General features: G+C 39.5%; 1 protein-coding gene across 16 annotated transcripts in view; it reads right to left on the minus strand.

Annotated features, from left to right (window-relative positions):
- Positions 1-14,351, minus strand: part of LOC105493429 (intraflagellar transport 81) — a 187,213-nt gene that overhangs the window by 98,264 nt on the left and 74,598 nt on the right. For all 16 annotated transcript variants that reach the window (XR_011608845.1, XR_011608847.1, XR_011608848.1 and 13 more), the window contains one exon: positions 10,765-10,911. Coding sequence is in view for 11 of the 16 variants with exons in the window: in XM_071071133.1 (XP_070927234.1) it covers positions 10,765-10,911 (147 nt within the window). In the remaining 5 variants the exon portion in view is untranslated. The remainder of the gene's footprint in view (positions 1-10,764; positions 10,912-14,351) is intronic.

Here is a 14,351-nt window from a genome sequence, read left to right on the forward strand (position 1 = left end):
TCTTTATCTCTTTTGTAATGGACTAATGCTTTACAGTGCTAGCTTCTGGCTTCAGGATCAATTTTAAAGACTCGGCTCCCTTGTGATCAAAATGGAAACTGACAGATGTTCTTTTTCCTTTTGTGTATTTAATATGTTTTACAACCTTTAAGAGTAATGATCAGAATCTGAGCTAGCTTCTGTAATGGATAGGCAGTTTATTTCTCTAAGAATGTAACCATTTATAAATGTTTTTCGCTTATCAGAAAACTCAAAAGAATTAATGGATTCCAGGCATCATTCTAGATATTTATGTGAAACAAGAATTGCTGCTCCTACTGTAAATTTTCTCCCTCATTATCTGGCATGAAAATGATTTGCAAAGTAATTAGCTGTGAAGACTTAAGACTATCATATAATAAGCACTTTATATTGTTTAAGAACCACAAAGCCATTTTTTTTTTTTTTTTTTTTTTTTTCTTTTCTGAGACGGAGTCTTGCTCTTGTCTCCCAGACTGGAATGCAATGGCACAATCTCGAGTCACTGCAACCTCCACCTCTCAGGTTCAAGCGATTCTCTAGCCTCAGCCTCCCGAGTAGCTGGGATTACAGGCAAGCTACCAGACCCGGCTAATTTTTTTTTTTTTTTTTTTTTGAGATGGAGTCTTGCTCTGTCGCCCAGGCTGGAGTGCAGTGGCGTGATCTTGGCTCACTGCAAGCTCTGCCTCCCAGGTTCATGCCATTCTCCTGCCTGAGCCTCCCGAGTAGCTAGGACTGTAGGCATCTGCCACCATGCCTGGGTAATTTTTTTGTATTTTTAGTAGAGATGGGTTTTCACCGTGTTAGCCAGGATGGTCTCGATCTCCTGACCTCGTGATCTGCCTGCCTTGGCCTCCCAAAGTGCTGGGATTACAGGCGTGAGCCACCGCACCTGGCCTAATTTTTGTATTTTTAGTGGAGACAGGGTTTCACCATGTTGGCCAGGCTGGTCTAGAATGCCTGACCTCAGATGATCCTCCCGCCTTGACCTCCCAAAGTGCTGGAATTACAGGCATCAGCCACTGCGTCCAGCCAGAGCCATTTTTTAAAATAAAAAAGCACTAGGAACCCATAGAGAAATTAATACTACTTACCAAAGTTCAGTAAGTTAGAAAAAAATAACTAGAATGAACACTTTTCAAATACTGTTAGTACAACATCCAGGCTATTTTCCATTTCTTAATTAAATCACATCTTTGTCAGATATTTCATCAAATGATGTATAAGCATAGACAACTACAGGAATTGGCTCAAGGGAGTTAGGCATGAGATGAGATAGAACCAACTGTTTAGGAGTGGCATGAATATACACAAAGGCCACAGTCTTTCTGCTCATTTGTCAGTGTCTTGTGCTCTAGACAGAACTTCTGACTTGAAGAAAACCTGAAAAGGCCATCATGTCACGCTCCAATAAATTATTTGGATTCCCTGAAGTCTGGTCTCAGAGTTGCTGTTTGTTTTAAGGCAAGAGAAAATGTTTCAAAGCAGCCTTTGTAATCTGCTAAAATGACAGTCTTTTTAAATCACCCATCACAACTAGTGCCATATAAACACACATACAAATACTATCCTAACCTTTTCTAACCTGTTAGTGGCACATTTTCAACTGTAAATTAGAAAATCTCACCAAGTCAAGCATAAGCAATGTAATTATCTACATATGGTAGTGGCTAGTTAACTGCTCAATCTTTTAAGAGAGTCTGTAATAATCAATATGATATATGTGGGTAGAAATCTGTATTAAATGAAATTTGTGACACAGGAACATCCATCTGTGGAGCACAGTCACACAATCCAAGGTCTCTGTGCTTCTATTATAAATCAAATCACCACCACACAGCTGTTACTATCTCTAATGGGTGCTTCGACTGCTGTCCAAGCAGTTAATTATCCAGAAAAAAAAAATCCATGAAAAGTTTTAAAATTTGGGGTTAAAAGTGTGGCATTACCTAGACTGCATGCATAATGCACTACACTTCTATTACAGTGAACTGAGCCAAATTTATTTGATTCTGTTTTGTTCCATCTCTTGGGAAATTTTAGGGGCCTCAGGTCCTGCTATGAACTCTAAAGAGTACAATGTGATTTGAAAGGTTCTAAAAATATCACAGGTTTGCCTGGGCTCACTTAGAAGGGTGGATGATTCAATTACAAGTGTCAAAATTTGATTCCTAATTTTTCAGGACCTGACAGCTGCAGCACATCTTGCCAGGATTCCCTTATCTTCAATGTGCTTCTCTTTGAAGTATTTTAAGAAGATTTCATAATCTTTCCAATTTAGCTCTAGGATTTCTGTCAGTAACTGTAGAATGAATTGGCTGGCCCTTTCTAAAGCTGCTTATAAATATTACTTGACCAAGCATATTTTAAAAGTAGCTATAACTGCAAAACAGCTGAGCTTCTTGTAATGGTCAGAGGAGAAAACACAATGGACTATAATACACCCATACACCATAAACCAGGGGTGACCTTTCATTGCATGAGTTCCAATGGAACCTTAACCAGAGGTTCATTTGTTGCTATAAAAAAAATTCAGATCCCAAAGGCATGCATTCATACAAATGATCACTTTGGGAAGGGCACTAGTACTGTGTATCATTGGGACTGGTTTTTTGTTTGCTTTTTCAAATTATGAAAGCAGAGAATCAGAGAGATCAAGGTGACTAAGATGGTAAAATCACTAGCTACTGGCACTACTACAAGAGGCACATGTTCTATTCTTTGTCCTTCCAGTAAGTGAGAGAAAGTCTTCAAGCTTAGATTGCTGCCTATGAAACAGCAAAAATCATACCAAAAGAGGTAGCTGAAGGCTACCAGATTAAATGGCAAATTTAAGTTTCCCACCAGGTATTTAAAAAATAATACAGGCATGAACCACCAAACCTGGCATAATCAGATTTTTTAAGATTAAAAAACCCAGCCACGCGCGGTGGCTCACGCCTGTAATCCCAGCACTTTGGGAGGTCGAGGCGGGCAGATCACAAGGTCAGGAGATCGAGACCATCCCCGCTAACATGGTGAAACCCTGTCTCTACTAAAAATACAAAAAAATTAGCTGGGCGTGGTGGCAGGCGCCTACAGTCCCAGCTACTCAGGAGGCTGAGGCAGGAGAATGGCGTGAACCCAGGAGGCAGAGCTTGCAGTGAGCCAAGATCACGCCACTGCACTCCAGCCTGGGCGACAGAGCAAGACTCTGTCTCAAAAAAAAAAAAAAAAAAAAAATTAAAACACCCAAAATACTGATCTCCAATATTCTTCTACTTACTGCACACATTACTTCAAAAATGTCCCTTATCTGGGCTGGGTGAGCTGGCTCAAGCCTGTGATCCCAGCACTTTGGGAGGCCGAGGTGGGCAGATTGCTTGAAGTCAGGAGTTCAAGACCAGTCTGGCTAACATGGTGAAGCTCCGTCTGTACCAAAAATACAAAACGTAGCCGAGCATGGTGGTGGGCGCCTGTAATCCCAGACACTTGGGAGGCTGAGGCATGAGAATCGCTTGAACCTGGGAGGCGGAGGTTGCAGTGAGCTGAAATCATGCCAGTGCACTCCAGCCTGAGTGACAGAGTGAGACTGTCAGCCTGCTCCATTACTGAAGAAAGCTCAAGTGGTAGACATTTTTCTCTAGTCAATCAAATATTTCATTCTAATCACCATTCGTTGATCCTAATTTGGCTTTCTCATAAACAAACAAACAAACAAAAACCACTAATCCATCTGTGTCAGGGGTCCCCAAGACCATCTCTAGATTTAGTGATTCACTGGGAGGACTCAAAGCATACAGTCATACTCTTGGCTATGATTTATTACACTGAATACCAAGCAAAATCAGCAGAGGGAAAAGGCACATGGGGTGAAATCTGGAGGAAACCAGGTGCAAACTTCTAAAAGTTGTCTCCCACTGCAGTCACAGAGGGCATAATTAATTTCTCCAGCGATGAGTTGTAACAACACACATGAAATGATCAGGGAGGCTCATTGGAGACTTAGTTCCCAGGGTTTTTACTAGGAGCTGATCATCTAGGCACATTCTGCCTACCCTGTACCAATATTCCAGGAAGAGGAAAGAGAGAGAGAGAAAGAGAAAGAGAGAGAGAGAGAGAAAGAACGAAGGAAGGAAGGAAGGAAGGAAGGGAGGGAGGGAGGGAGGGAGGCAGGCAGGGAGGGAGAGAGGGAGGCAGGCAGGGAGGGAGAGAGGGAGGAAGGAAAGGCAAGCAGGAGCTCGACATAAACCACACTCTTCATATACTTTAGGCAAGGTGAGCTATTCTTATCAGCGAATGGCAGGAATCCATCCAAGAACCAAGTTCCCCCAGAAGCCAGCCAAGGGCCAACTTTGCAAGCAGACCTTTCTAGGGATAGCAGTCTCAGGCCTGCATGTTAATTTTTTTCTGAACATCATCTTTTTCATAATCCTTTAACTATTTATTATGTCGTTCTTCAGTCTTTTATTCCTTAATACATAATCAATTTCCACTGTGTCTTTCTCTAGTCTTTTGTTTCAGTTAATACATCATCAATTATTGATATGAAAAGTTTCCAGACTTTTCATCCATTTTAGTCAGGCTCATATGGGACTCTGGCATGACTGTCTCTTTTTTTTTTTTTTTTTTTTGTGAGACTGAGTCTCGCTCTGTGGCCCAGGCTGGAGTGCAGCGGCGCGATCTCAGCTCACTGCAAGCTCCGCCTCCCGGGTTTACGCCATTCTCCTGCCTCAGCCTCCCGAGTAGCTGGGACTACAGGCGCCCGCCACCTCGCCCGGCTAGTTTTTTGTATTTTTTAGTAGAGACGGGGTTTCACCGTGTTAGCCAGGATGGTCTCGATCTCCTCACCTCGTGATCCACCCGTCTTGGCCTCCCAATGTGCTGGGATTACAGGCTTGAGCCACCGCGCCCAGCATGACTGTCTCTTAAAACATGAAGTCAAAAATATGAAATAATACTCTAGGCATAATTAGACCATAAAAAGGATACTTTTTAAAAATTAATGTAGTATAATCATTTATGCATTTTTTAAAGCTGTGTTAGTAATAGATGATGTGTTGAATTGGCAAACAAAACCTGAATTCTACCACATTATATTTATTATAATCCCATTAATGGCATTTTGTTTAAGCACAGTGCCTCTATCTACCAAGATGATTCTGAACTATAATTCCATCATGTGTTTCAGGTTGACTATTTCTTCCAGCTTTTTGTCATATGCGAACTATTGATGGCTCTACAGCCAGACTGCTAAATCCAACTCCTGGTTCTACTACTTACAAGAAATGGGGTGTCAGGCAAGTCAGCTTAAACCCTCTGTGTGTCTCAGATCCTTTATCTGTAAAAACCGGGAATAGTAATTACAGCCAGGCACAGGCTCACGCCTGTAATTCTACCACTTCAGGAGGCCAAAGTGGGAGGACTGCTTGAGGCCAGGAGTTTAAGACCAGCCTGGGAAACACAGTGAGACCACATTTCTACAAAACAAAACAAGAAAATTAGCTGGGCATGGTGGCTCGTGACTGTAGTCCAAGCTTCTCAGGAGGCTGAGGTGGGAGGATCACTCGAGCCTAGGAGTTTCAGGCTGCAGTGAGCCATGATCACACCACTGCACTCTAGCCTGCGTGACAGAGTGAGATCCTGTCTCTGAAAAAAAAAAAAAAAAGAAAGAAACCTAAATAAAAAAAAAATTGTACTTACAGAGTTGTACAATGACATAAATGAGAATAATGTATATAAGAAGACTAGTATGATATCTGGCACATTATAATTGCATAATTTAAAAAATTATTATTTATCTAAAATATTGATAATAATAAACAAATTAGGATAAAGGGCAAATCTCCATGGCATTTTTTGTGTGTACATTTCCTCAGAGATGACAGCAATCAAAATATTTTGAGACTATCAATTCAACCAGATTTATATTAAGATATACTTAAAATCCAATATAAAAACCTTTGAGATATAAAAACAGTAAAATATTCATTACTATTTATTTTCAGTTACGTTAGCAGGGTGTAATTGCTAAACTAAATGTAATCATTTAATAGAGTGTAGTTTCTATCATCTTCCAAATACTGGTATGAAGAGAAAGAAATCAAGATTGACTGGATGGGTAGGAAAATGTATCTTTTATCACTGAGAAGATCATTTCAACTGTTCAAGCGATTCCTACTTATGTCAGGACTCTGGCAGAGTAAGAGATAAATACATGCCTGTGCTTATTCCTGTGTACTGTCTTACTTTATGAAAATAAAATGTTAAAATGATAAAGTACAATGGAGGGAAAGTACTTCTAGAAACTTCATCTTTTACTAATAAGGAAAACCAATGAAATACTAATAAAAAGGCCTAGTAAAGAAAAAATGTCTGTAGCATCTGCAATCAGAAGAGCTAAAACTCTTAGACAGTATGTAACATCTGGAATATTAACTTTAATGGCAGTAGGAAGCATCAAAATGTATACTTCACCACCAAACTAAAAACTGCTAATGGACCTCTAAAAAGAAAATGACAAATGAATATAAATCATTGTATCACTGTATACGTCTAGAACTTGTTACATTTATGTTTATTAACACGTTATGTTCCTAAATTTTTCCAAGATAAGATCAATCAAACAACTACATATGGACAATCAAGGAATAAAGTTTTACATCCAAACAAATGGTTGTCATATAATTTCCCGCAAATAAACACTTCCAATTAATGATTGTTCACAGTATAGTCCTCTTTAGAGTCAAATATGAATCCTAAAATTTACCCATTCTAATGGTGCCGTCTCCAAGGCACTACTGGAATGGGTAAATTTTAGGATTCACATTTGATGGTAATCAAATATTGCCATTAGGATGGCAATATTCTCTTACCTGCTAACTATGTGACTTTGGGCAAATTATTTCAATGTCTCTGTTTCTTAGGTTACAAAATGGAGATAATATTTACTTCAGAGGCTTTCCGAGAGGATGAACTAGGGTATATTGTGAGATAACATAAAATTTACCGCTTTAACCATTTTCAAGTATACAGTTCTGTGGCTTTAAGTACATTCACGTTGCTGTATAACCATCACTAAAGCTGTATTTTTTAAGCTTTCAAGACTGAGCATGCAGTAACTGCTCAGAGAATGGCAGCTAAAATTACTCTCATTAGTGCTATCTTATTCTATCTTAAATTTGTGTAAATTATTTATTCCTAAACAGAAACTATTTCATATTTATTTCCACTAAATTGCTCCCAGTCTGAGAAATACTAGTTTCACCTTTTAAGCTGTAAACTCTATTTCTAGCTTTCAAATTCTTCATCCAAGTGAATACAAAAATATACAAATACTAAGAACTAACACACTGAGCATTTACTATGTGCCTAGTGCTGTTCTAAGCATGTTCAATTAATCCTCAAAATAATTTTAGGAGTTATATCCTACAAACATTCACATTTTACAGCTGAGCATAAAGAGGGTAAGGAACTCGTCCAAGGTCAACCATCTGGTAAGCGGCAAAACCAGGATTTGCACTCAAACAACCAAGTTCTAGAGCCACTCTTCACCACTCCACTATGCTGCCTCTCACACACATAGTAACATACCACCCATGGCAATGATTACTTTCAGATGCCAGGTGTTATATGTTGACTGAGCCTTTGAGTTTCTCAGAAGCTTTAGCATCTATTATTTCATGTGCCTTTCCCAGAGATAATAAAGAGCAATCAGCCCCATTTTACAGATAGAGAAGCCTCAGGGAGGTCAAGTAATTTGTTCAAGGTCAACAGACCTTGCAGAGGTCCTGGGTTTTAGCCTGGCCACTTACTAGTTGTGTGAAACTGCAAACTCCTTGAGCATCACTCAACTGTGAAAGGGAAATGATAACAACACCTTTTACAAGAAGTAAAAAAGTATCTGTTTGCAAAGTACCTGGCATAGAGCTTTGTATAAAAAGTGCTCAATAAACATGATTCCCCCTTTCCTCATTTTGTGTGCGATTCCTGGCATAGTGTTCTTTCCAAACACCATGCCACTAATTATCAATACCTTCTCACCAACTGTGTTAACAGATGGGGGGCAAAGGATATGATTTTTTGGAGATTACTATGTGATATCAAACCAGAAACCTCAGTGAACCATGTGATACCAAATCAGGCACCTCAGTGAATTATACCTCCAGCTGTATTATATAATTTTAAATATAAGAAACTTCTTTTATTTTGTCCATATGGCCTATCACTTTATCAAAGTAGAAAATAAAATTGGTATACCAAGATTTGTTCTTTATAAAATTATGCTTAATGTTCCCCAATACCTTCTGTTCTTTTAGGTAACTGCCAAATACCTTACTTGATTTGTTCTGTTTCCGACCAGACATTGTTCAAAAATTATCATTTCCAAATGCTATCTTTTTCCCCTTAAAAAAAAGAATGCTTTTTTTTCCTGTCACTAGATCCTTCTCCTGTTCACCATGATTTCTCAAAAATAAAGACTAATAACTTGGCACTAGGTTTTTTCCCTCACATTTCCACAGAGGGAACATCTAATACTGAATTATAAGTACTATTTATGCCAAATACAGCCATAACAATTAGTATTTTTTGCCATTTAGGCAGCATTTTCTTAAGAAAAGATAAAAAGGCCAGGAGGTAGCATACTCTCTTGTAAAGTGAAATTGCTGCATAATTAATCTTTTGTTTTTTTCTCCAGACAGCAAGGATGTCACGAAGCATACACTGTTGACTTCCAAATATCATTTAAAACACTCCCTCCCATGTCTTAAAACAATTTGGAAGGCCGGGCGCGGTGGCTCAAGCCTGTAATCCCAGCACTTTGGGAGGCCGAGACGGGCGGATCACGAGGTCAGGAGATCGAGACCATCCTGGCTAACATGGTGAAACCCCGTCTCTACTAAAAAATACAAAAAAAAACTAGCCGGGCGAGGTGGCGGGCGCCTGTAGTCCCAGCTACTCGGGAGGCTGAGGCAGGAGAATGGCGTAAACCCGGGAGGCGGAGCTTGCAGTGAGCTGAGATCCGGCCACTGCACTCCAGCCTGGGAGACAGAGCGAAACTCCGCCTCAAAAAAAAAAAAAAAAAAACAATTTGGAAGTGGATGTTAAAAGCCAAGGGAATTTTTCAATCGCGTGTTGACTTCCTGAATCTACTACTTCCCCAACAAGCTAAAAGGCACATTGGGAGGGTACAAGCAGAAGTACCACAGAGAAAAGTGGTACTATGGGAACAATTCATTTGTTTGGCACAGTGAAGGTTCACGCCAATTTGTAACAGTATGGATTCAACAACTTTTCAAAGTCAAAAATGAGGTTTGGACAAGAGTAGCTTTCCACAATAGCTTTTGCTGAGATCTAATAGCTAATACAAAATTTAAAAGCCTGTAAAAATTGGTAAAGTCCAGACAATGTTTAGGAATTAAAATATGACCTATCACTTTATTTTGCTAAAAAAGCACCAAGCTAAGATATTTGACTTCATGTATTCATTCATTCCTGGGCTAATTTTATGAAAAGAGGATGGAAAATTATATTTTTGGTGCTTGAGTTTAGCCATCTATAAAAAATATTATTTGTCCTACTAATCTTATGAGTCTGACAGAAGGATAAATGAAACAAAAGCTATTAAAGCATTATTCAAAATTTAAAGTATATAGCAATGTGAGATACAATTGTATTTTTTTAAACTTGTAAGCCTCTATGATGAGGTCATTTTAATCATGTCAGTCCCACCAGACAAGTATACATTACTGACAAAATAACTTAATGATATTTTCTTAGCCCTTTATGGAAATACATTTACCAACAAATATAGATTTTTGTATTATCTGTTTGCTACTAATGTTTTTCACTTTTATAATTTAATATTTATAATAATTAAATCCAATATAAATTCACTTAATTAAGAAATGAAAATTTGGGGTCAGCCACGGTGGCTCACACCTGTAATCCCAGCACTTTGGGAGGCTGAGGCGGGCAGATCATGAGGTCAGGAGTTTGCCAGCCTGACCAACATGGTGAAACCCCATTTCTACTAAAAATACAAAAATTAGCTGGGTGTGGTGGCATCCACCTGTAATCCCAGCTACTCACGAGGCTGAGGTAGGAGAATCACTTGAACCCAGAAGGCGGTGACTGCAGTGAGCCAAGATCACGCCACTGTACTCCAGCCTGGGTGACAGAGCAAGACTCCATCTCAAAGAAAAGAAAAAAAAAAAAGTGAAAATTTGGAATATAGTATCTCGTAAAATCACTAACATATCTGCCATTTTACATCAAGAAATTCTCAGTATGGCCAGGTGTGATGGCTCACGCCTGTAATCCCAGCACTTTGGGAGGCCAAGGCAGGCGGATCATCCAAGATCGGGAGTTCGAGACCAGCCTGGCCAACATGGTAAAACCCTGTCTCTACTAAAAACACAAAAATTAGCTGGGCATGGTAGCAGGCATCTGTAATCCCAGCTATGTGGGAGGCTGAGACAGAAGAATCACTTGAACCCGGTAGGTGGAGGTTGCAGTGAGCAGAGATCCCGCCATCGCACTCCAGCCTGGGTGACAAGAGTAAAACTCCATCTCAAAAAGAAAAGAAAAAGAAAAAGAAAAAAAAATCTCAGTATTATTGCAAAAAGACTATTCAGTTTTAAATAAGTTTTATAAAATAAGATTAACTTCCCAATATTAACATTCAAACTAAGAAAGTCAAACACACTAATAGTTTCACATAAAAACAATACTTATACCCTTGTCCCATGAAATGGTTCAGCTTACCTCATCTCCCTTTAAAACTTCAGTACCATCGAATTCACGGGTCTGATTTCTCTTTAATGATGCTTCTCTCTCTAGGCTGGCTAACTTCTCCTTGGCCTCCTGAAGTTCTTCAGCTTTGGCTTCTTTTTTACGGGAAATGATAGATGCCTGATTGAGCATTAAATATGAATATATAATAAGATATACAAACAGCTTCCTATTATCTTGTGAAATTATCTATTTTTTAGATTTTACCAAGTTATATTTTCAATATCAGCTTGGTCTCTCCTAACCAATACTCCTTGCCCTACTACTCATCATCACCAATTATACTGAATATGAACATACAACGTATATTAAATACCAACCTACAAACACTTTGGAAGACAAAGCTCTGAAAATGTAAGACATATCAGCAGAGAAACAAAAATGTGCTAATAAGAAAAATATTAGGCCAGGTGCAGTGGTTCAAATCTGTAATCCCAGCACTTTGGGAGGCCGAAGCAGGCGGATCACGAGGTCAGGAGTTTGAGACCAGCCTGACCAACATGGTGAAACCCCATCTCTACTAAAAATACAAAAATTAGCCGGGTATGGTGGTGTGCGCCTGTAATCCCAGTTACTCAGGAGGCTGAGGCAGGAGAATCGCTTGAACCCGGGAGGTGGAGGTTGCAGTAAGCTGAGATCACGCCACTGGGCTCCAGCCTGGGTGACAGAGCAAGACTCTGTCTTGGAAAAAAAAAAAAAAAAAGAAGGAAAAGAAAAATATTAAAGTCTTCTCAGATAACACTCAAATGCTAATGAAAATACATCCTAGTTCAAGTCAATAGAAGGTAACACCAAGTCTACTGTATTTTTACATGGTGAGTTTCCCTTTATTGGAAGAAAAAAAATGCTTCATTCTCAAAACTACAACACGGGTCATCTTACTAAATTCAATATCCATACTTTTAAAATGAAATATTAAAACATCTATTATATTTGGGCCATTCTAATAAATAAAATGCAAGTTCAAACTCAAACATCTGACTCACCAGAATTAGACAAATGTTTACAAAATGCAAATAGCTACTCTTAGCGGCATTTTATATTAGCTAGTAACTGTTGGGAGATTTCCTTAAATGAACCATAGGTGTACTAGTTTAAGAAAAACATTAGCCAATCTGTCTTAAGAGAAAGGATACAAACAATTTTTCAAGAAAATATGACAGGGGAGTGAAATCTCTAGCACAAATCCTTTAAAAAAATTCTATTGTCCTTTTTTTAAAAAAATGTAAAGACAGGTGATGATGAAGGAATGTTTCACTCCATAGAACTATTCTAGCTTAAACAATGAAGGAGGCTGGGTGCAGTAGCTCACGTCTGTAATCCCAGCACTTTGGGTGGTCAAGGTGGGAGGATCACTTGAGCCCAGGAGTTTAAGACCAGCCTAGGCAACATAGTGAGACCCTGCCTCTAAAAAAAAAAGAAATAATAAAAGAAAAATAGCTGGGTGTGGTGATGCACACCTGTGGTCCCAGCTACTTGGCAGGCTGAGATGGGAGGATCATTTGAGTTTAAAAGGTTGAGGCTGCAGTGAGCCATGATCATGTACTGCACTCCAGCCTGGGTGACAGAGACCCTGTCTCAAAGCAAAAAAAAAAAAAAAAAAAAAAAGTGGGTCAGGCATGGTGGCTCGTGCCTGTAATCCCAGCACTTTGGAGGCCCAGGCGGGCAGATTACCTGAGGTCAGGAGTTCAAGACTAGCCTGGCCAACACGGTGAAACCCTGTTTCTACTAAAAATACAAAAATTAGCCAGGCATGGTGACGTGTACCTGTAGTCCCAAATACTTGAGAGGCTGAGGCAGGAGAATTCCTTGAACGTGGGAGGCGGAGGCTGCAGTGAGCCAAGATTGTACCACTGCACTCCAGCCTGGGTGACAGAGTGAGACTCCATCTCAAAAGAGAAAAAAAAAAAAGTAGTGAAGAAGGAATGATAGAATACCAAACTGTGTAAGAATTGATGGTATATTTCAATAATAAAATAAGTAACATAAAATAAATATAAACTTCATTCCCAAACCAGGATCTTATTTAATAGAAAAATATGAGGGTATTTCCCACTAAACTCAGGAACAAGAAAAAAATGCCCACTACCTTTACACAGTTTAATTACTGCGTTGAAAGTATTAGCTAATAGACATGAGACAGCAGTTAGAAGCATAAAAATTTGACAGGAAAAATTGGAATTTGCATGTTATATATAATTATGTGTCCAAAAGAATCAATAGAAAAACTACAGAAACCAAATCAATCGCTTTCATAGACAAAATCAGTCGGAAGACATAAGGAAAGAAAAGCCCTCATTTATAAAAGCAAAAATGAAAGTAAATACATGTGATGGTTAATATTAGGTGTCAACTTGACAGGATTGATGGATGTTTAGGTGGCTGGTAAAGCATTTTTTCTGGGTGTGTCTATGAGGGTGTTGCCAGAGGAGACTGACATTTGAGTCAGTGGACTGGGAGACAAAGACCCACTCTCAATGTGGTGGGCACTGTCCAATCAGCTGCCAGTGCTGCTAGAACAAGGCAGGGAGAGGAAGGTGGGATAGCTTTGCTTGCTGAGTCTACTGGCTCTCTTTGTTCTTCCCATGTTGGATGCTTCCTCTCCTACTGTCCTTGGATATCAGACTCCAGGTTTTTCAGCTTTTGAGACTTACACCAACAGCTTCCTTGGGCTCTTGGCCTTTTGGCTGCACGCTGAAGGCTACACTGTCGTCTTCCCTGGTCTTGAGGCTTTTGGCTTTGGACTGAGCCACTACTGGATTTTCTCTTTCTCCAGCTTGCAGATGGTCTATCATGACTTTGCCTTGTAATTGTGTGAGCCAATTCTCCGTAATAAACTCTCTTTTATATATACCTATATCCTATTAGTTCTGACTAACCAATAGGATATATGGTTGATTAGGATAACCCTGACTAATACAATATGTAGGCATAAATTTTACTTTTAGTTTCGAAACTGTTTGAGGAGGTAAGATTCTGAGAGGGTGGTGGAGCAGGAAGCACCTGAAATCTGTCTCCTCACCTAGTGAACAATTGCTCTGGTATTCCAAAATAATTACAACACACGGATTCTACCAGTGTAATTGTTGGAATACTGAGTGCTTGCAACATCCAGTGGAAAGCTTGGACAGCAAAGTGACGCTAATTTCAATCAATATCAGCCCTTAGCACAGTAGCAGGTTTCATCTCCCACCCCCAGCCCCAAACACATGTTCCTGGTGCAGCGTGCACACAGCTTGCTGGAGCAAGAGTGAACAGAAAGGACCTAGTCCTCCAATACTGGGGATCTGTGACCTGAGTGCTACTTCTGATCACAGAGGTGCAGACAAAGAGAGGGAGGCCATTGTTGTTGCATCTTCCACCATTATTACAAGTCCCTCCCCCTCTGACTGAAGTGACTTCTAGAGGATTTATAGGTCCGGATCCTTTTTTCTGTCCCTTTAATTTTTCTCATTCTCCCTTTTTGGAAACCAGACATTTAAGACTAAGACATTAAAAGGCAACTGCATATATGGGAAAATTTAGAAAGTGACCACACATGTCCGGGGAAATGCAATGGC

This window comes from Macaca nemestrina, chromosome 10 (assembly GCF_043159975.1).
Source record: "Macaca nemestrina isolate mMacNem1 chromosome 10, mMacNem.hap1, whole genome shotgun sequence".
Taxonomy (NCBI): Eukaryota; Metazoa; Chordata; class Mammalia; order Primates; family Cercopithecidae; genus Macaca; species Macaca nemestrina.